The 24,677-nt window shown below is 39.1% G+C and overlaps 1 protein-coding gene across 2 annotated transcripts in view; it reads right to left on the bottom strand.

Annotated features, from left to right (window-relative positions):
* LOC124614170 (protein germ cell-less) overlaps window positions 1-24,677 on the bottom strand; it is a 102,373-nt gene that overhangs the window by 58,859 nt on the left and 18,837 nt on the right. Inside the window, exons 2-4 of one of the 2 annotated variants that reach the window (XM_047142923.1) lie at window positions 19,222-19,259; window positions 849-945; window positions 604-755 (exon numbers count right to left, since the gene is read on the bottom strand). In XM_047142923.1, the coding sequence (XP_046998879.1) occupies window positions 604-755; window positions 849-927 (231 nt within the window). In that variant the 5' untranslated portion in view covers window positions 928-945; window positions 19,222-19,259. The remainder of the gene's footprint in view (window positions 1-603; window positions 756-848; window positions 946-19,221; window positions 19,260-24,677) is intronic. The other variant, XM_047142922.1, reaches the window with a different exon arrangement.

Raw genomic sequence — 24,677 nt, 5'->3', positions numbered from 1 at the left:
AGGTTTTCAAATCTTGTCTGATGTAGTCCCCAACAATCAGTGTTTCCTTCTCACCCCATGTCGTAAGTCTCCTCTGACCCATGGTTCTGCGCGACTTTCCCAAAATGTACACCTATTCCTATATCTCTCCAGTCCTTTTCCTTCATCCCTCTTCCTTCCCCTTCAACCCTTCTGCCTGAAGGAGGAGCCAATGACTTGGAAAGCTTGCCTAATTACAACCTACTTTTATGTATGTGTTCTGCCGCTGCTTGATAAGTAGACTTTTTTATCTATCCAATTAAATTATTCTGTCAAAAATTGACTGTTCTTGACAGAATTTCCAAGAAGGAAAGATACATACAGAGCATATATGTTAAATAAGAAGTGAATAAAAAATATGATTCCTCCTTTAATAAACTATTTCAATGCCAGCTTTAGTATAGACAGAGATGAAAAGGTTTTATAATTACAATAAAAACATAGTGTGCCATTACACAAAACTGTATAAAAATCAGAGAACTAGTTATATCACATTTAAATTAAATTTCTCTACAAATAATACTGCAACATAATGTACTTTGTCATGTGAAACAAATAAATTAAGAAAAAACCTCATTGTCTTACCTGAGCACACATGGTTTCCAGCATAACTTCACCACACTTCTCAATAATGCCCTCTAACTGGAAAAGTGTTGCTGCCGCTACTACGGAAACAATGTCAGAAGGCTCCAAAGTAGTTTCATCCATATACAAAGATCCAAATACCGTCTGTAAAGCTGAAGATCAAGAGTAGTAGAACTGTGTTCTATTTGGATGACACATAAGGTTAGAAGATCTCATTTTTCATGGAAAAAGGAGATAATACAAACCACTGACTGTTATTTTTGGATCAACAATTTTTATGTTCACAGTATCTTCATCAGCTTCTCTCCATGCCCCCGAAAACATACTTGCAAAGTATGGACTCTGAAAAAAAAATATATTTTTAATCAGAAACTACATAAAAAAATTTTGTGACCAAGTTAAATGATGGTGATTTTGAAGTCTACGGTGAAGATAAGCTCAGCTTTGAGAATGGTAACATTAATAGTAAGAAATGGATGAAGCAAAATTTCATACAAAATTTGCAAATATTGGAGTATATATAGATGTGTAAAAAAAATTCTCCACATACTTTCTGCTGTATATATGCAGCAGCAGCTATGACACCACTTGTTGAAATGAAAATTACTATGAAACAAAAGTCTACAGTAATACTGAGTAACAATACCACTATTATGTCTATTAAGGAAATATAGTGAACCAGTAACAAACACTGTTGCCTATCAGGTTAAATATGTGCTGAGGCAGTAACACTCTAAATGTCACTGAAAATTGGAGTATATTTTGAGACAAATTGGCACTCACCCTTCAACAATAAATAGAAAAACCCCAAAGACAAATGAGAAATTTGAGACATCTTGAAAGAAATAGCTATTTTCTACTTTTCTTTAGCAGCAGACAATATACACACACTAGATAAAAAATTAGCGACCCCCAGAGGACATCAATTAATACTGTGCAACACTGCCTCTGATCTTTATAATGGAATCTGTTCAGCAAGTAAGAGTGCATAAGTTCCTTCAGCTGTGTCGTATCCACCTGAAGCCACTCATTGATGATTACACTGCATAGAGATACCAAACTGAGGGGATCTTGACTGCTATGTTTTACCTGCTGTCCCAAATGGTCTCCGACATTTCCTATGGCATTAAGATTGGATTATTTAGAGGGATAGTCGAGTTGTGACGGGGTGCCCGAGTGTTCTTCAAACCAGGACAATGTGTGTGCAGCCCTATGAATGTGGATGTTGTCATTTTGGAAAATGGGAATAACCACAGCGTACTCATCATGAAAACACAGAAAAAAAGGGTAATATAAATTTCTTTTATTTTCATGACCATAAAATTGTTAGGTCCCTAAACTACCCTTTTACTGGGGTGACTAATATTTTGTTTGGTGAGCTTATATCACATCAGCTTGAAGTCTATCCTCAAAATGGTGTTTGGATTATCTCATCATGTGTAATGTAGGTAATTCACTTAGCATGTCAAAATTTTACAGAAGTACATGGAGAAAACGGCAGCACAAGTGAGGATTCTACCTACTGTGCTCCCAATAACTATTTCACAACACTGTAATAACAGTTACTGCAAAAAAATATAATTTAGTGAATTACATGGGGGCATTGTCTGAGGTACTTCATTAGCAAAACGTCTCATAATTATCCAACATGGATTACTATTCCAGCATTATGTGAGAGTGCTTATTTTGCTGCACCCGTATCCCACATTTTTCTTTTACTAGATATGTACAATCTCACACAAGTTTTCATCAATGAGTAACTATTAACAAAATAATAACTGTAAGCAAGCCTGCTGCACCCACTATGAATTTGATCCCAATGTTTGGATTATAGTTAATACACAGTTTCTTAAGATAAGAATATTATACAGAAGCTTATGCAGAAAAGTCAGAACTGAAATGTTACAGTGTGTGTATGTGGAGGTAACATTGCTGCTTTTTCATAATTATGACCAAATTAATGGTGCTGCCAAACACTATGGGACCAAATGTCTCCCCTCCACTGAATGTATGCAATGTCATGCCAATACTACACCATGTATCTGTGGATACACAAATGCAGGGACCCTGTGCCATTACAGGCACGAATACGATCAGAAAGTGCATGACTGTAGCAGCCCAAAAGTTTGAGTACCTTACGAGTTACATATACTCAAGTCCACTACGTTACAGTTATGTTATTGTGAAACTGAAAGGTTAAATGGCACAAACACCAAACACTGTTTCAATATGCCCTAAAAATGAACTGATAGGGACTGCTGAAAAGTAAAGCCCTCTATTTGAAACAAGCACCACACATTTTTGTCAGCTTCTGTAGACTACTTCTGTCATAGACCAGAAACCTGGTCAGGACAGTATGATTCATCAAGAAGTGAAAGGACTCCATATTCATGGTTGTGCTGCTGCTCAGAATTTTGTGACAAGAAGAGTGAAGACATGACGTCACTCGTAGTGACACTTAGTGGAAAGCATACCTGGTAGTATTAGCAAAAATGGCTATACATGCTATGTTACACATTTGGTACCTCAGGCATGAACAACACTAAAATATAGATAACAGGCTAAACTGGGAACACATCCACCAAACCCTACAAAGGCTTAGTTCAGCAACATTTGATATCCAGACAATCGCCAAAATTGGAGACATCAATGTCTTAAAATCTGCTTACTCTGGTTACTTCCATTCACTTGCGTGTTGTGGAATTATCTTCTGGGGCAATTCACCACTGTCAAAAAAAGTCTTTACCAGTCTGAAAAACGTTGTCCAAGTTTTGTGTGGAGTGCCTCCATCAACCTCATGTCGCAACCTTTTTAAGCAAATAGGAATACTAACCACTACTTCACAATTTCACTTTTCAATCATGGCATTCATGCTTCACAATCCTTCTCAGTATGGAAAGAATGAAAATACCATCATTGGAACACAAGAAGGAAATGTGACATACACAAGTACAAAAATCTTCAATGCACTTTCAAATAATATTAAGTGTCTATGAGGTAATAATGTACTATTTAAAAGTAAGAGACAGGAGTTCTTGCTTGAAAAAAGTTTCTATTCTCTAGAAGAATTCTACAGCAGAGATAGCTAAGGTTATTTATCATGTATTATTGTGTATTCCTGATTCAACATATCTTGTTGCTTTAATTAGATTAATTGGTAATCTGTAAGTCAACAACTTGTTCACATTTACTCCGTAAAAAAATTGTTTAGATAAAATGTGAAAACTGTATCTTAACCTCTGTTTGTGAGTGTAATTAGAACTTACTGATTGTGTTACTTTATTATTATTATTATTATTATTATTATTATTATTATTATTATTATTATTTTCAATTTGTGTACTATCTTTGTTTATTGTCCTGGTGGAAACAAGTGTAATAATGACTTAAATGTTTTGACTTGTTCCATATCCATGCAAAAATGGATCTACGGGATACATATTACAATAAATAAATAAAAATAAACATATAAATGCTAGAAAATGAATGAACTTCATTTTCATAAGACTATGTTTTAAATGTTTAGGGGGGTTGAAGATTCCAGGAATCCTCTCACACAATGAGCCTTGGTAACTGAAAGAGTGCATATAAAAATCAAACAAATTTTGGAAATTTGTTATGTTGTCTGGAAAACTGATTTAAAAATTATGAACGTATACACAAAAGTCACTGACATAACAAGAGCTTTTATAGTGAGACAAATAACTGCACCAGACTTCCACCTGAGCAACAACAGCTAAAATGTCAATCAGATGTTACTAGAAATTAACTACAAAGCACACAAATAAATTTTATTAATGATGTTTTATACTTAATTATGAATGAAATGAACACAACAGTGGCACAATATTTTACAATATTTATTATATGTTACATGAACCAGTTTTCAGCTGCTACGTCATCGTCTGGTACAAAGATACTTCTCTTCATGACACTGTAGAATATTACACAAGTGTTTTGTTTGTTTCATTTATAGTGTATAAAATATTCTACCAAGAGCCAATGGAACAGACCATCAATGCTATTATATTTAATATAACTGTTCCAATTGTGATTGCTGTCTCTCATGTTCAGTGCATGATTGATGTGCCCATGTGGTGACACAACCTTCACATTAGTGGCACTCCAAGTTTTGCTGACTGTAGTCCAATTTTTTTATTACACGCAGAGGGCATAATGACACATAAGTTCCTTTGCCACAACAATACATACAGATTAATATTACTTAATAATAGCAACAACAATAAAATAATAATGTTCTTCCTAAAAAATAACAATTTAAAAACTACAATGAAGACAATTAGTTACTCTTTGCATCAATTTCTCTATGACAACATTACATGTGCTTCATATGTTAAAGCAGTTATCATTCAAATTGTGGATTTTTGCGCTCAACGTACAAATTTAAGTATGTAGCGACTTTCATTTCTGTTAGCAAGCACTGATATTTACGTTGGGATGTTATAGAAAAGGAAATATTCTATGCAATCTGTCTGTTAAAAGTCAAAAGCATGGAATAATTCATCAAACACAAACAATTTACAATTTTGTCAAATATTTTATGCTTTCAAATTCCTCAGATAATCACATCCACACATCACAGAGTGAAAAATGGTAAACATCAACATTTTACATTAAAGTATTCCAATGTAGTTCCTCAGAAGTGAAAACCTGAGAAGGTTTTAAAACTCAGGCAAAAAGCAAGAGTGCTGTTTTGCATAGCTGAGTCAGACAAATTTTTACATCACCACAGACATTTAATTTAATATATACATAATTTGTTTCAAATCAGGACGAAGTTGCAATTGCAAAGAGAGACTTCGTGTTTAGAGAAAACTCTATACATAATATTTTCCAGAGACGAGATACTAAGATACTACTGTAGTGGCCTAAAGCTCTAGCAGTGTGGAAAGCAGCCCAGAACCATAATCAGGTCACAGACACAGACTGTCCACCAAGGACAACGGCCATGCCAATACTGCAATTCAACAGACACTGAAACTTCCATACTGTCATACCTGCGCGCCAATGATCTGGAAGTGAAACAGTCTTCAGCAAACTTCAGCAGTTTAACTGAGTGGCACATTAAGAGCATCCGGGTTCTGGCCATTGTCCTCTAATTCAGCGGTTTCCAGGTGAGACAGGAACATGTCATGTCTGTAAACACAGCTCTGGGCTACAGAATTTTAAACCCTATAGCCAGCCCATTGTCATCAACACATCTGGGTCCTACTACAATGTGCAGCCTATGCCAGTCATTGCCATAATTATGACACAACTATGTTTGCCATCTCCAGGCCATGACGCAGTGACTGCCACCTGACTGACTGGGCCCAGGGCTGCCACTACCTGCTGCAGTTGCCTCCATGATCCTGACTGAACTGTGCATTCTGGACAGCCCAGTGCTGGCCACTGGTCACTGCTGCTCTCCAGCTGGCAGTTCTGTGTTCCATCATGTTGGTAGTTCCATTAGGCTCACCTGCTTAGCCCTGGCTACCACTTGGCTCGTCACTCCCCACCATTTACTGACTGCCTATTGCAGATGTACTGATCTACAACCGTGTATGACCGTTAATAAAGAGTTTTGACAACAGTTTGGCAGCCTATTTACCCACACCTCCAGCAGAGAAATGCTTGCCCACACCTTCCCAAAACAACACCCCATTAACTTTGTGTCAGAACAACTGTCGGAAGGTGTAATGATAGACCAACGGAGGGCAGAATCGAAGAGGATGCAGCCAGCAGTGGTAACAAGGGTTTGTTGTACAACTGTAATGGTAGTAGTGGTAATCAAAAATGTCTATTGGTGAGAAAGTAGCAGCACAAGAGGTGACTCATTATTTGCTTGTTGAGGTACCTAAAAGTTTGAGGTAATAATAAGACTTTGCTTAAGGAAAAAGATCATTTAAAGGGTGAAAGAAGGGAATGGTCAACTTCTAGCATGTCTCCACCAATTCTTGATGCACATATTGCTTCATTGGTAGCTCCATTTTTGGTTAAGTCTGGAGATGATGTTTTTGTATTTTTTGATAGTTTATATACAGCCAAGAGGTGAGGGCATTGGAGGAGTAGTTGGTTAAGTTTGGTTGATTTAAAATTTCTAGGAGGTACTACAACAAACGTAATGTCCAATGAGAAGTTGAGGGATGTTCAGTCTTTTGCGAACTTTCAGGAAGGGTTCAAAGAGTGTCACAGAAGAAAGAATATTTCCATTCATTATTGTGAAGAATTTAATGGTACAATGCAAAAACAAGGAGAATTGATAGAGAGCTTTGGAGACTATATCAGAAAAAGTCAACATTAAAACATATGAATCGACAGATGACGATCATACCAATAAGGCTATTTTACAGAAAGCAGAACAACAGGTGCTTCATACATTTCTATGCCATCTACTGTCTGAGATGTTGTGAAAACTGTGCACCTAACTTTCAAAAACCTTGTACAAAGGAGCAGCAGGTGCAGCAACTTTGTCTAAAATTAACTGAGCATCTATGTTGAGGGACCAGTGAGTAGTTTTTTAATACAGAGGTCATATGTTATAGACGTGGCTCTCTGGGCCGCATTCAGATGTTTTGTAGAAGCCACAATGTCAAAAGTGCAAACAGGTGGGACACTCCATTCAAAAATGTCCACAGTCACTTGGAAAATGGAATCAAGGTAACACACTCACACCTCTGTTAAAAAGGACAGGGCAGTGTGACCAGCACACAGCACTTCCAGTAAGTGTGACCACAGGACATCTCTGTGCAAAATCAGATGTTTGTCTATCTGGCAATGTAAAGAACTGACTGTATCGTTTGTTGTTGGATACAGGATCACAGTTATCCATGGATAGCCAGACTGTATTTGGTGCCATGAATCTGAACCTACTACACTGCAGACAAAGTGGTGTCGATGGTAATAAGTGTTCACTCAACTGGTTCGGCTTGATGGGTTTCCGAGTTGGGAGGACAGACTTCCAGGTGTGTGTGGAATTTCTCCCTAGCACAGGCATAAGCTAGGTGTCATTCTTTGGTTAGTTTTCATAGTTAAACATCATTCCAAAGTCTATATCCAACAGTGCATAGTGGAGCTGGATGTTACTGCTGAAAGAACTGAACTGTCACAAGAAACACCTGATACGCCAGGTAAGCCAACTAAACTGCATACAGTCTCTTAGATTTGACTCATTGGATACAATACCAAAAGGTGCAGGAAGACTGTTATGGATGAGCATAGGAGCTGATCTGATTAATACTTTCTCTTTAGTGCCCCTTGCCAATTATCCTTGTGACTCATGATATTTCACTGATCCTTGTAAGAGTTCGAGCCTTGTGTGTATCTTCACTGAAGAGATCATCAGCCGTCTCACCTGAAATATGTTGGAGGAAGATGAACTGAACAGGGATTTCAGTGTATAATACACAACACTCCAGGACAGCCAGTCAATTTAACCATACTAACGAGAAAGGTGTCGCTTCCATATGGACATGATGAATTGGACAGGGAGAGATTATTGGAGGAATACATGGAATTATTTAATCCATCTGCATCATTGCCACCTACTGCAGCACACATTTCGCACTAGAACAAGGCATCTGTAAAAAGAAGTATCAGTTTCCCATCATCTACAAACGACGGAGGAGCTCCAGGATGGAATTGAGAAGAAAGCACCAATACCTGGTCACTTCAGATGGTAAGATTGCTTATTCTGCTACGATTGTAGGTATTTGAACTAGCAGACACAACTGATGCATATGGCGTGCTGAACATTACGGAGACCTTAGACACTCTGGGGCATTGCCGTTATTTTACCACCACTGATTTATGAAGTGGGAACTATTAGAAGTAGCACAAAAGATCAACCTCAAACAGTGCTTTCAGTTCCATTTAGTTAGTAGCAGTATCGCCGAATGCCATATGGTTTGAAAAACGCACTGGTGGCTTTCCAACACTTGTTAGACGGGCTGCTGTGGGGGCTGAAACCAAACCAATGCATAGTCCACCTGGACGATATCACTGTTTTCTCCAAAGATATCAAGGTACAAGTGATATACTGTTCTATGCGGAACAACTGACCCGAAGTTTAGAAAAGTGCCACTTTCTATTACGGGACATCAACTCTTTAGGCCATATTAAGGAGCAAGATGGTTTACAAACTGAGACAAGACAGGTACAAGCCATAAAGGATTTCCCGACACCAAGCACAGTAAAAAAGTTACGGTTACATCTCAGGGTTGCTAATTTTTATAGAAGATGCATTCCAAAATTTGCTTTTGCTGACTATCAAAAACAGTGTATATTGTTGTATGACTCAAGCAGCCATGCTCTAGGCTGTGTTTCAAGTCAAAAGATGGATTGCAAAGAATACCAAATAATATACACTTCTATAAAGCACAATATAGCAGAGAACTATTAAACTACTGAAAAGAAATGATCACGCTAATCTTTACCAACACTTATTTCTATACTTATCTGGATGAGTGGTGGTATAAGGTCAAAACAGATCACCAGTGCTAAAATGGCTTTTGGGCCTAAGAGATCCAACTATCTGCTTGACCCGCTGGGCTTTATGGCTGATCAAATTTGATACTGAGGTTGTACGTCAACCAGGAAAATCTCAAGGGATTGCACATGGACTGAGTTGCAAAGTACGAGTCATAGAATGTGTTGGAGTAAATTTGGATGAGTAATACAGTGAGGCCACTGATCCAGTCCTGACAGCAGTTTGTGAGGCAAGCACAATTCAGCTCTGATGACAGTGTTCTTTACAAGCAGACTCACTAAGGTCAACACAGTCATGTCTGCAAGCTGGCAAAGTGATGTATTGAGGCAGGCTCACCATTCCATATTAGCACGACATATTGGAAACAGCCCACAGAGTGCTGAATTGTGGAAAATTTCTGGTAGGCAAAAAGGAAACAAGATGTAGAGTGTTACATAAAGAACTACATTTCTTGCATTCAAAGAGCTCGGGGACTGGACGTCTACGGCCCCTTTGCACAAACACCAGCATGTCTTAACTATAATTGATCATTTCTCACATTATTTGTGCATGAAAACTATACATCTACATCTACACGATTACTCTGCAATTCACGGTTAAGTGCCCAGTGAGAGTTCATTCAATCAGCTTCAAGTTATTTCTCTAGTGTTCCACTCTCAAACAGTGCACAGAAAAAAATTAACACTCAAATCTTTCTGCACAAGCTCTGATTTCTCTTTTTTTATGATGATCATTTCTCCCTAAGTTGGTGGGCACCAACAACATATTTTCACATTCTGACGAGAAAGCCGGTGATTAAAATTTCATGAGAAGATTCTTCCACAACAAAAAATGCCTTTGTTTTAATGATTGCCACCCAAATTTGCATGTCATTTCCCTGGCACATTCTCCCCATTTTGTAATAATACAAAATGAGCTGCCCCTTTTTGTAGTTTTTCTATATCCTCTGTCAAGCCTTTCTGATGTGGATCCCACACCACACAGCAATACTCAAGAACAGGGCAGGCAAGTGTAGTGTAAACAGTCTCCTTAGTACACCTGTTGGATTTTCTAAGCGTTCTGCAAATAAATCAAAGTCTTTAGTTTGCTTTCCCAACAACATTATCTTTGTCAACATTCCAATTTAATTTATTTGTAATTGTAATCCCTGAGTATTTAGTTGAGTTCATAGCTTCTAGATTTATGTGATTTATTGTGTAACCAAAATTTAGCAGATTCATTTTAGTATTAATATGGATAATTTCACACTTTTCATTATTTTGAGCCACAACTGCCACTTTTCACACACTACAGATATCTTGTCTAAATCATTTTGCAACTGGTTTTGATCATCTCATGACTTTACAAGATATAAATAACAACACCATCTGCAAAAAATCTAAGAGGGCTGCTCAAATTGTCATCTAAACCATTATGCAGATAAGGAACAGCAGAGGGCCTGTAACACTTCCTTGGGGAACATCTGATTTCACTTCTGTTTTACTCAATGAGTTTCCATGAATTACCTCAAACTGTGACCTGTCTGACCAGAAACCACATATCCAATCGCCCAATTGAGATGGCACTCCACAAACATGCAATTTGCTTAGAAGTCGCTTGTGAGGAATAGTATCAAAAGCCTTCTGGTTTGGGTGTTATGGTAGTTTATCTCACTACATCAATCTTGTGCTCATTAATACCAATATCTGTCATGGTGTTTCCTATTTGCTGGCCAAATCAACAGCAGAGATGGTGGCATGCACTATACTTAATCATGGTTGTCAAAATTCAGCACACCAGAGACTACAAAAATTGACCAAGCCACTAACTTTATGCCTAAGTTATTGATGCAATTATTCTGACAATTACGCATAAAGAGGGTACGAATTAGTGCACTGCGTCCACAAGTGAACAACAGAACTGAAACAGTTAACAAGACAGTACAGAAAAGACAAGTCATTATGTAAATAGTATAAATAGTAGCCATCATAATTGGGACAGCCTCCTAGCATTCGTTATGGCCTTGAACGACACAAAAATCCATGAAAACATGGGCCTATCTTCCTACGAAGTTGCTTTAAACAAAAAATACCTTCCCTTTCACATTATGTCGCCTACCCCAGGAGGAGATAGACCTTCCATTTGAGGCTTTGCTAAAAGTTAAAACATATCTGGTGTCAGGTTACAAAGATGAATACAAAGGCTCTAGAAAGACAAGGCACCCACTACAAAAAGGCAACACTGTCTCAGTATCACGTCGGGCAGTGGGTAATGTTATCTAACCCTTACATGCATTATCAAGGACCTTACCAGGTTTTCTCATAATCAAGGACCTTACCAGGTTTTCAAGATAATTTCCAATCCAAAGCACAGTTGTGCATGTAGGAAGAATTTGTCCATTTCAGAGTGAACATGAAGCACTACCTACATTACTAGCAGCCCCTTCTAAAAAGGGAAGGGAGGTGATTGGAGAAAACTGGAGAAGAAAGGTACAGCTAGGCGAGCAAAGTAGGATACATCTACTATTGTTCCAATGCGTCCATATGCCTTAAGACCACGAGATGGCTTTGCAAGCTAATTTTTGGGTTTTCTTATTAGCTGTTAAGGATATCTTTGAGCATACAGTAAGGTTATATCCATGTTTGTGTTGCTTTTATGAGAGATAATCAAGTGAAGCAGTCTTGTTTAGATAACAGGTTAAAAGAATGTTAAGGTGAAATTGTATTTGCAATGTTAGTGAAACATTAGCATACCTGATTTAGTCTAGAAGGAAAACAGAGATGCTGCAGGACACAGTACATTTGTTGCTTTTTAAGAATGTGGTCTGTGTGGTAGTGCTTGTGCGGACTTTTATCACGAAGTATGTTGACAGTAAATGGGAATGATCATGTGTGAGTATGTGAGACACACTTTGGCATTAAACTTTAAGGTTGAAGTTTATTTAAAAACATATGTTTTCTAGGTCAATTCAGTAATTTAAGATGAGGGATTTGAGGAAGTCCTACTCTGCAACACAGAATTACTGCAGTACAGAAATGGGCAAGTCGCTATCTGTTCCAAAAATCAAATACACACAGTTCCCGAGTCATGTGAGGACACAGAGTTTCGCTCTGAGAAGCCTACAAAACCAAGTGCACTAGGGAGTGTATTACAACAGATACCACATTCTTCCAAAAGATAGGGCCACACTGGCTATTCTCAGTACCACAAGTGGTTGTCATCATCTACATCTGCTACGAACACGGTAATTTCAGCGGTGCGTAGCGAACAGAACTGGAAGGGGAAGGGTGGTTGTTAAATAGTACACAATGCAACATCTCAGTATCTACACTCTATTTAGGAGTGAGACAGTGTACATAATGTAATATGAAAAGGCAAGGAGGACATGAAAAGGAGAAAATTTGTAGAAAAGTGTTTCACTCTGACTTCCTGCAGCTGAACGTGAAGTATAGAAACAGTGAAAAATCAGGGTCTCTGTCACAGACAGAGTCTTAAGCAATAATCTTGTGGACCGGATTAACCTCTGGAGGGAGCAAATGTAATGGCCTAAAGCTCAAGCAGCTCAGAACCCTGCCTATACTGCAATCCGGCAGATGCTGACACTTACACACAGCTGCACGAGCGTGCCAATAATGTGGGAGTGGAACAGCCTTCAGAAAGCTCCAGCAGTTTGACTGGCTCCCCCATCAACAACAGTCAAGACTATGGTCACAGTCCACTGTTCCACAAGTTTCCAGATGATACAGAAACATGACTCTTCTGCAAACTCAGTACGGCTGCGGTATTTAAACCCCAGATCCAGCATGTCGTCAGCACAGTTGGGCCCTGCTACGCTGTACAGCCCGTGGCAGTCATTGCCATATTTATGATGCAGCAACGTTTGCCAACTCCAGGCCATGAAACAGTGACTGCTGTCTGGCTGCCTGAGCCTGGGCCACCAGCACCTGCTACCACCTAATGGTATAGGCTAAGCTGTAAGTTCCACACAGTCAAAAGTGCTGCCTGCTGCCTGCCACCACTCTCCAGCCTGCAGCTCTGCATTCATCATGCAGATAATCCTGCTACGCTCACCTGCCGAGACACGGCTACTACCTGGCTCATTGCTGCCTGCTGTCTACTGTCTGCCTACTCCAGATCTACATTCAATTACGATAGTTAATAAAGAGTTTCAACAACAAATTGTCTGGTTACATCATCAGCTCCTCCACCTATCTCCAGCAGAGAACCGTTTGTCCACATTTTCATGAAGCAACAACCCTTTATACTACATTTCAAATAACTGGTTCCAGATTAAGGAAGTTCAATGAGTCTGATATCTTGACAGATACAACAAAACAAAATGTCAGTATTTCACTAGCTTGGAAAGAAACAGCCACAGTGAAGGAATAAATTGTAACACTAGAAATTACATGAATAAATGTTTCAAATCTATAATACAGTTTGGACATGCTCATAAAAACTAATAAAAATAACAAAAAATGAGGGAGCCATTAAATATCAGAATCAGTATTTTACAGTCCCTTAAGTACTGTCCCATAGAAGAGTTCTATGGGACCACAACCAAAGTGGTTTGGAAATAAGGTCTATAAGTGCAACAAATGCATAATATATCCAATTGGGCACATACTGTATATCCCCAAGTTAGGTTTATGGAAAGCCACAGTACTTATCCAGTCTTTCAGCTGGACATTACTGATAATTTCCTCTAAATGGAAAAATTTGGTCTTTGTATAACCGGTTTTCTGAACTACACAGACGGGAGTTATCATTGCAACACATCCTTCACTCCTATAATCCTCCTGGCCTCAATCTCCAGTAAGCCACTGCACCCACACACTCTATCAAATAGCCTTCCCCTCTTCTGTCCCTTCACCCCTTTCCTACCAACGCCTTTGTGTCATCATCACTGTGCACCACGCAACTCACCTCATCCAGTGCCGTTGCAATGACTGCATTTCTATTCCATACATCTGCAGCCTCTCACTGCCACATTCCTATCCTGCAAACCAGCTACCTTCATCGGAGCCACTAGCTACCTCTACCCAACCCCTCCTCCCACTCACTGCTCCTTTTTCCCTCTGCCCACTCTATTCAGTACAACCGATCACCCCAATCCACCTGCCGAACTATAATTCCCGTGTGGTCTCCTTTACTCCTAAATTATTTACCAGACATATGGTAGTGACGTTTCTAAGCTTTCATCGGATGCTGGATTTTGACCTCTAGACAATCGGAACCAATTTAAGTCTAATACAAAATAATTTTATCTGGTGTTATGAAACCATGCTGTAGGCTTTTAACTATTACTTAATAAAAACAATTTGCACACAACAAACAGGAACACATTATGAATTTAAAAACAAACCATGGGGAACCATGTAATAAGTGTCTACAGGATACTGTGTACCTACAATGTAAAGAATGTTACAGGTACATGATGCTTTGATGAGCTCTTCAATAAGTAACATTGAACAAAACACATACAAAGACAGACAGTAAAATTACATATTGCAGGTTTAATATTGAAGATTATTGCTCCAAACACTAATACAGGTGCCACAATAATGCAGTTATCTGTTTTAGAGGATTTAAACAATTAATTTGGTCTTCTAATAATTTGGTACTTATTTTCCCAGAACTTTTTATATTTTTATGTAGATGTGGACCATAGCAGTCAGGTGGGAGCACTGATTCCGTTCTTTCACTAGTATTTGTGTACTATGCTACTATACACACTCCCCTTTCTCTGACTGAGAATGAGTTATACTCATTAGTCATACAAGAATCTCTTACGACAATGATCTTAAATATCACCCCTATATTTCCAAACCATCATGACTTCATCCGGGAGCACACAGATCTCTGTGCTTTCTTCAAAACAGAACACATCCCAATGATCACATTGGCATCTCTTCCATCCTTACAAACAACATTAGATAGATAATAATATGTCTTTAATTTTCACACAATTGGTTCACATCAAGAAGCATTTTCTAGAGAAAATGGAGACTCATTTGCAAACACAATCAATTTTACTGCTCAGGTGTTTTCTAGCTCACTGTAAACCTACCTCCATGATGCATGAAATATAGACCACTGAACACGTATTACTTACATAAATGTTCTGAACATGAATTACTTAAATAAATGTTCAGTTGTCTATACTTCATGCACCCATGCGTCCTCAAATATTTATGTGAATGAAACATTAAGATAAAGGTTTCCAAATGAAACTGGTCTGGTATGGCCTACTACTTGTCTGCGAAGATTCAAGTTAATGTATGAGGCTTCAATGGTCTCTTAAGCCCCAATGAAACTCCAAAAGGATTTTTGCAATGAACAAGACCATTGGCACAGCACAAAGAACACTGAAAGATCAAAAATTGACCATTTTATTTCAAATGATCTTTGACCTGCTTTCAATATCCAAATATCACCCTGCAATGATTTTGAACACATTAATATTCATGCATACACAGTAGTGTTGCATCATTGTTTCTCAAAATGAATTCTACAAACACGATTTTATCTTAACACCTACATAAAGTTTGTAGTATATACAATATTTCCTTCTTGTTCATAAACTCATTGGGTACAACATATAAAACATCGTTGTTGTTGTTGTTGTTGTGGTCTTCAGTCCTGAGACTGGTTTGACGCAGCTCTCCATGCTACTCTATCCTGTGCAAGCTGCTTCATCTCCCAGTACCTACTGCAACCTACATCCTTCTGAATCTGCTTAGTGTATTCATCTCTTGGTCTCCGTCTATGATTTTTACCCTCCACGCTGCCCTCCAATGCTAAATTTGTGATCCCTTGATGCCTCAGAAAATGTCCTACCAACCGATCCCTTCTTTTTGTCAAGTTGTGCCACAAACTCCTCTTCTCCCCAATTCTATTCAGTACCTCCTCATTAGTTATGTGATCTACCCATCTAATCTTCAGCACTCTTCTGTAGCACCACATTTCGAAAGCTTCTATTCTCTTCTTGTCCAACCTATTTATCGGCCATGTTTCACTCCCATACATGGCTACACTCCATACAAATGCTTTCAGAAACGACTTCCTGACACTTAAATCTATACTCGATGTTAACAAATTTCTCTTCTTCAGAAACGCTTTCCTTGCCATTGCCAGTCTACATTTTATATCCTCTCTACTTCGACCATTATCAGTTATTTTGCTCCCCAAATAGCAAAACTCCTTTACTACTTTAAGTGTCTCATTTCCCAATCTAATTCCCTCAGCATCAACCAATTTAATTCGACTACATTCCATTATCCTCGTTTTGCTTTTGTTGATGTTCATCTTATAGTCCTTTGCTGTCTCTGACAGAATTACAATGTCATCGCCGAACTTCAAAGTTTTTATTTCTTCTCCATGAATTTTTATACCTACCCCGAATTTTTCTTTTGTTTCCTTTACTGCTTGCTCAATATACAGATTGAATAACATCGGGGAGAGGCTACAACCCTGTCTCACTCCCTTCCCAACCACTGCTTCCCTTTCATGCCCCTCGACTATTATAACTGCCATCTGGTTTCTGTACAAATTGTAAATAGCCTTTCGCTCCCTGTATTTTACCCCTGCCACCTTCAGAATTTGAAAGAGAGTATTCCAGTTAACATTGTCAAAAGCTTTCTCTAAGTCTACAAATGCTAGAAACGTAGGTTTGCCTTTTCTTAATCTTTCTTCTAAGATAAGTCGTAAGGTTAGTATTGCCTCACGTGTTCCAACATTTCTACAGAATCCAAACTGATCTTCCCCTAGGTCTGCTTCTACCAGTTTTTCCATTCGTCTGTAAAGAACTCGTGTTAGTATTTTGCAGCTGTGACTTATTAAACAGATAGTTCGGTAATTTTCACATCTGTCAACACCTGCTTTCTTTGGGATTGGAATTATTATATTCTTCTTGAAGTCTGAGGGTATTTCGCCTGTCTCATACATCTTGCTCACCAGATGGTAGAGTTTTGTCAGGACTGGCTCTCCCAAGGCTGTCAGTAGTTCTAATGAAATGTTATCTACTCAGGTCTTTCAGTGCTCTGTCAAACTCTTTACGCAGTATCATATCTCCCTTTTCATCTTCATCTACATCCTCTTCCATTTCCATAACATTGTCCTCAAATACATCACCCTTGTATAAACCCTCTATATACTCCTTCCACCTTTCTGCCTTCCCTTCTTTGCTTAGAACGGGGTTTCCATCTGAGCTCTTGATGCTCATACAAGTAGTTCTCTTCTCTCCAAAGGTCTCTCTAATTTTCCTGTAGGCAGTATCTATCTTACCCCTAGTGAGATAAGCCTCTACATCCCTACATTTGTCCTCTAGCCATCTCTGCTTAGCCATTTTGCACTTCCTGTCGATCTCATTTTTGAGACGTTTGTATTCCTTTTTGCCTGCCTCATTTACTGCATTTTTATATTTTCTCCTTTCATCAATTAAATTCAATATTTCTTCTATTACCCAAGGACTTCTATTAGCCCTCGTCTTTTTACCTACTTGATCGTCTGCTGCCTTCACTACTTCATCCCTCAGAGCTACCCATTCATCTTCTATTGTATTTCTTTCCCCCATTCCTATCAATTGTTCCCTTATGCTCTCCCTGAAACTCTGTACAACCTCTGGTTCTTTCAGTTTATCCAGGTCCCATCTCCTTAAATTATCACCCTTTTGTAGTTTCTTCAGTTTTAATCTACAGCTCATAACCAATAGATTGTGGTCAGAGTCCACATCTGCCCCTGGAAATGTCTTACAACTTAAAACCTGGTTCCTAAATCTCTGTCTTACCATTATATAATCTATCTGATACCTTTTAGTATCTCCAGGATTCTTCCAAGTATACAACCTTCTTTTATGATTCTTGAACCAAGTGTTAGCTATGATTAAGTTATGCTCTGTGCAAAATTCTACCAGACGGCTTCCTCCTTCTTTTCTTCCCCCCAATCCATGTTCACCTACTATGTTTCCTTCTCTCCCTTTTCCTACTCTCAAATTCCAGTCACCCATGACTATTAAATTTTCGTCTCCCTTCACTACCTGAATAATTTCTTTTATCTCATCATACATTTCATCAATTTCTTCATCATCTGCAGAGCTAGTTGGCATATAAACATGTATTACTGTAGTAGGCATGGGCTTTGTGTCTATCTTGGCCACAATAATGCATTCACTATGCTGTTTGTAGTAGCTTACCCGCACTCCTACTTTTTTATTCATTATTAAACCTACTCCTGCATTACCCATATTTGATTTTGTATTTATAACCCTGTATTCACCTGACCAAAAGTCTTGTTCCTCCTGCCACCGAACTTCACTAATTCCCACTATATCTAACTTTAACCTATCCATTTCCCCTTTTTAAATTTTCTAACCTACCTGCCCGATGAAGGGATCTGACATTCCACGCTCCGATCCGCAGAACTCCAGTTTTCTTTCTCCTCTTAAGCAGTCCCTGCCCGGATATCCGAATGGGGGACTATTTTACCTGCGGAATATTTTACCCAAGAGGACGCCATCATCATTTAATCATACAGCAAAGAAGCTGCATGCCCTCGGGAAAAATACAGCTGTAGTTTCCCCTTGCTTTCAGCCGTTCACAGTGCCAGCACAGCAAGGTCGTTTTGGTTAATGTTACAAGGCCAGATCAGTCAATCATCGAGACTGTTGCCCCTGCAACTACTGAAAAGGCTGCTGCCCCTCTTCAGGAACCAACATTAACTCAGGATATTTTTTTTTTCTGTGCATAGCTTCATTTTATGACAATTCACAGCCAACATACATTTAGGAAATAGTTACAGTTTGAGTAAAGTCAGCAGCTAAACAATATTGATTTCTAGGCAATGGAACAACCTGATTAATGCCATAAAATGGTTGGAGATGTGTTCCACAACTAATACAGTTAAAGTAGTGAAGGAATGAGACCACAGTAATTAAAACACTAAAGATGCTTACTTGTAAGCCAGTACACATGGCCTTTTACTTCAGAAATGTCAATTAAAGTACAGAAAAACTAAAAACTAGCACTCCATACTCAGATAAGTCTTCTCTAATGTATGGCTCAGTTTAGAAGCAAATGTATACACTCAGTTACCAGACTGTCCAAAGATATTTTATTTTAACTGACTACAGCCTTAAAAAGGTGCGGACTTACCTGCACCACCACTGATTCCTACAGACCAGCCGCAGCTCCTACACAAAAAGGCAAGATTTGATATGATCTAATCAAATGCCACCATCAGTAGGTGAAAATCTATAGAATCTGCAGTCATACATGCACAACTATGTGTGTTAGGATTGAAGCTCGTTCTGAGGAGTGCAAACCCCTCAAATTAATGACACCAACATAAAAATTCCTGAAAGTTTTTCCTTGTGTTTATTTAACTGACTTCTAAAATTTAGTTTAAAAAAGTACACGTAGAAGGTTTCAAATTTACAGAAAAGACAATTAGCAAGAGGAGATAAGCTGCAACATGGTGTTACTTCTACTAAGCTATCTCAAACTGGTCTCAGTTTTCTTACTGATTGATTGTGAGTAATGTGACAGGGCTTTTAGTTATGTTTCTTTTAATCTCATTCTGTTTATTACAGTTTGAAAACACACAATCCCAAACTGCTGGAAAGCAAATAATGCTAACCCCAAGCAGTCAGTCCAACGAAGACTTTAATAAAAATTGACGAAAACAGAAAGTCCACAAACATCATTAATTTAAAAAGAGGCTTTTAATCCTGATTCGATAGCGATTTATGAACTTAAGAATGAGGCAAACACTGAGTTCTGTAAAGCACTTATTTCTATACAAAAAATGGTTTGCAAAAGGAAAACAACAATCAGACAGAGGCATATATGAAAGACATCTAACAAGCTAGCTCTTGGATCTAAGAAAGAAGTGATGAAGTAAATTAGATTACTCAAAGACTAAATAGAGAAGTCATGCAGGGTACAAGGTACCATGCACCATACTATTACCCACACTCCACTCCTAACCACTGTCCTACTATCAATACTAACTAACCATCCCACGAAAGAGTCATATGAGACATGAGTGATGACATATTGGCTAATGCAGCCCCTGTCCTTTCCACATCAGCATGGCACTCATCAAGTTGGCGGTGGGGACGAATGAAAACTAAATCAAATGTTCAAATGTGTGTGAATTTGTAAGGGACCAAACTGGAAAGGTCATCAGTTCCTAGACTTACACACAACTTAAACTAACTTACGCTAAAGACAGCACACACACCCATGCCTGAGGGAGGACTCGAACCTATGGAGGGAGGGGCCGTGCAATTAATGACATGGCACCTCTAACTGCATGACCACTCCGCACAGCAATGAAAACTAATAGAGGCTATTTTAAGGACACACGAGATACTATATTAAGGGCACACAAGACACTATTATGGAACAAGTTCTGGAACACAACAACCATTTCTGCACCTGGGAGGTGATCTTGATTCTCTCTCTCTCTCTCTCTCTCTCTGTGTCTCTGGTGTCTCTGTCTCTACACTATGCACTGTGTTTCTACCACATCCCAATATTACACAAACTATTTCTGTTACTATATACTCCTCAAGATCATTTTTATTTCTCTTGCGCTTGCGCACACCCTCCCGCACGCACACAATATGCAGCTGTAGGCATGAACACACTGTACCATGCAGAGTGTGGCATTACACTCTATTTGGTGTACATTTGGAAAAACAACTCAGTCAAGATGCCACTGATGGCTGTTGCATTTCATTAATGGTAATCAATCCAGAATAACATGACATTAATGTATTATCTACAGAGCAGATAACTATTGCTTCATTAACACCAAGTTGTAATTATAGCACATTTTATTTAGCCTTATTATATATCTGATTCTTATAAATAAGTTTTGCATTGAAGAAGAAATGATTAAATGTTTGTTAAGATAACAAAAACCTAATTTTTCAGGGAAATAAATCACACAGTAACAAGCATTAAAATTTAACAAACCAAGAGAAATAATGTGTGAAAAGTTAAGCATTCATAACACGAATCATTAATTATAGTAGCAAACCATAAATCACATTTACTTTTGTTCCAGTTTATTCCTCAATCAAAAAAATGGCACACTCCAACATAGTTACCGAGACGCTTTTCCCTTGCAACCGCTGACATATCTACACAAATACTGTTTTCATGTTCGAATTGTCAACCCTCGAGATATCTTTCGCACTACACAATAATCTCTGATCATCTGATGCCTGCCTAACCGGGCTAGGACGCTGTTTCCACAGCAACTATCGATGCACTTTAGTAACACTGTTATTACAGAAATGTCGGTGTGATTCTGCCATAGGACAGCTATTTTCCATGGCACTGACATCATAAGAGAGCAAAATTAACCGTATTTCTATGGCATCACATAACCGTAACATACGACGTATCTCCCCCTAGTACAATCTTTTTCAGCACCACTAACATCCACAGTGGAACAGGATGCCAATTCCATGGTAACCCTCGATTATCCACATAAATGCTGGGGCAACGACAATCTTTGGTGCCTGGCAATATATCTTTACAGAGTCTGAAGAGGACTCTTTCATAGAGTCGAAACCAGTCACTCACTCCATCATCATCATCATCATCATCTAAGACTGATTATGCCTTTCAGCATTCAGTCTGGAGCATAGCCCCCTTATAAAATTCCTCCACGATCCCCTATTCAGTGCTAACATTGGTGCCTCTTCTGATGTTAAACCTATTACTTCAAAACCATTCTTAACTGAATCCAGGTACCTTCTCCTTGGTCTGCCCCGACTCCTCCTACCCTCTACTGTTGAACCCATGAGCCTCTTGGGTAACCTTGCTTCTCCCATGCGTGTAACATGACCCCACCATCGAAGCCTGTTCGCCCTGACTGCTACATCTATAGAGTTCATTCCCAGTTTTTCTTTGATTTCCTCATTGTGGACACCCTCCTGCCATTGTTCCCATCTACTAGTACCTGCAATCATCCTAGCTACTTTCATATCTGTAACCTCAACCTTGTTGATAAGGTAACCTGGACTCCAATAAAAAAAATATTTTAACAAGATTGCGATCAAGACTGTTTTAACTTTTAATTTTCCTCAGCAAAGCCAACAAACAGTATAATTTTGGATTTCGAACCTAGTTGGATCATTCCATTTTTTGTGTACAAATGGAATCATCGACTTGGCTGGATACTTGAAAACATATCCTCAGTCACATTATTATTGCTCTAAAGTAGATATCACATACATTCAGTTGAAATGAATAAAATGGATCAACCTGCTTCATCACAGACAAATCACCAGCCCTTCAGCTACAAGGTGGTAGCAATGTCATCTTGGACATGACAATGTATCTAAATAACAAATCTTTAATTTTGAACATAAGGAGTGATTAAGAATACTACGAGGTGCTATCCAAAATTTTCGGGACTGGTGCTGCCATCTGTTGAAAACCTTACCTTTGGACTAATGGTCACCATCACCCTTGAGGTAGTTCCCATCCACACGTACACACCGGTCCCAGCGCTTCTGCCACTGGTCAAAAGTTTTCTGGAAGTCCTGTTCTTTGAGGGTGTTTATCACCGCCAGCGATGCTTCTTGAACCGTCTCTAGAGTGTTGAACCAATTGCCTTCCAACTTGAGTTTTGGTTCTGGGAACAGTGCGAAGACACAATGTGCCAAATCTGGCAAGTACGGCGGGTGGGGTACAGCTGCCATGTTGTTTTTTTGCCCAAAATGTCCTGGTGAGCAAGGATGTGTGACAGGACGCATTGTCATGATGCAGCAGCCAGTTCCCTTGATGCCAAGGTTTGGGCCATTGTCACTGCACGTTTTCATGGAGCCGTCGCAAAACGTCACAGTAGTACGCGGAATTCACTGTTTGGTTGGGTGGGACAAATTCTTTGTGCACAATTCCCCTGGTATCAAAGAAAACGATGAACATGCTCTTCACTTTGCTCTTCATCCATCTCGCTTTTTAGGGTCTTGGAGAGCCCGGGCTCTTCCACTGGGGCGATTGTTGCTTTGCCTATGGGTCAAAACCGTAAATCCAGCTCTTGTCGCCGGTGATAACCCGTGACATGAAGGTTGGATCATCAGATGCGGTCTGACGAATTTGATACACACGCACTGATCTGTTCGTGGAGCCATTGTAAAATCGCCATACACCAAACACATAGTATGATGGGAATCACTGTGGACACGCAACATGTCCTCCCAACTGAATGTCACTCCGCACACTGACTCATCAGATATGCAGCTCTCGCCACCTAGCTGTGCAAAGATCTACTACTTTCCAGATGGCAGCACCAGTCCTGAAAATTTTGGAACTACTCGTGGTAGTTTTGAGCCTTTTACTACAGCATCGTCAAATGATTTTTTTAACTCTTCTCTTTCTCTCTGCATTACATGTGAAGTGAAGGTTCTCTAAATTTCTTATGCTTCTAATGTCTGTAATTCTGAATAATCTCCATTTGTGTATGTAAACAGCAGCACTCTCCATGCAGGAGTTCACGTAACTTCTGATTGTACACTGGCATTTGTAGTAGAAGTGCTGTCAATACTAAGTGTTGTGCTTGACTGAAGACCTTGCATTCGGATTTGGAGTTGAATGTGGTTTCGACACGACACTACTTTGAGGTGCCAGGTACGTCAGTATATCTATCTCACTGGGGCTCCAATTACAATGTAAAACCCATCGCCTAGACAAACAGAAACAGGAACAAAAGCAGCACAGCATTCCCAAAGTTCGTATATTCAGGAAACCAGTGCATTCCAACACAGCAAAAAATTCAGCCGCATATCAGGCATCCATTAATGTTTTCAGGATACAATGATCAGGACAAAGTGAAATGACAAAGGATTCAACTGAGTCATCAAATTCAATAGTTGGGATTACTTGATGTTTTTGGCAAATGTGTACTTTTCATTGGCTGGCACAGTCCAGAAGTGGTTCACGAACAACAAAGAGAAGCTCAATATATAGGACAAATTCCAGCCAAACTGAAGACACCATTTTGTGACGACTAACAGCAACTCTACTTCACAGAAGAACAACTGAAGAACAGAGCCCATCATGGGAAAGGATGCAGTGTTACCCACAGAAGGTTTTGACCCTATGTCAGATTGTGAGTCCAAACATGACAGACACTGATAAAATATCACACTTGAGGAAAAGAGCGGAGAAGAGATGTACCAAGCTCTTCTGGCCAAGACTCTCACAACAACCAAGGAAATCATGAAGAGCTGCCAGCGCATGGAAGAAATACAACAGAAAAGTGTTGGGTGAAAGAAGTCACAAGCAGCCATAGACTGTGGAAGATCAGTGCTCCAGGCTAATGAAGCTATTTCAGCAAGCTTGCTTAACAGAGACTGCTCTAGGCAGTTGTTTGCCATTGAAGAAACTGTTATCGCGTCTTCATCAACAAGACATGCTCCAGTTGACATCCGAGAAGCAATGTTACACTGCGAAGCTTTCATCAAATGAAAGCTACTCAGGTTCACAAAAGAAATCTACATACCAGAGGTGACCATCAGCATTGTTAAGTGGTCAAGGAGAGTTTTGGATCACTAACTGTAACAAGCAGACATGACTGGTCCTAAAGG

The sequence above is a fragment of the Schistocerca americana genome, chromosome 1 (genome assembly GCF_021461395.2).
Source record: "Schistocerca americana isolate TAMUIC-IGC-003095 chromosome 1, iqSchAmer2.1, whole genome shotgun sequence".
Lineage (NCBI taxonomy): Eukaryota > Metazoa > Arthropoda > Insecta > Orthoptera > Acrididae > Schistocerca > Schistocerca americana.
Note: the sequence above shows the minus strand (reverse complement) of the source record. Positions and strands in the feature narration are given on the sequence as shown.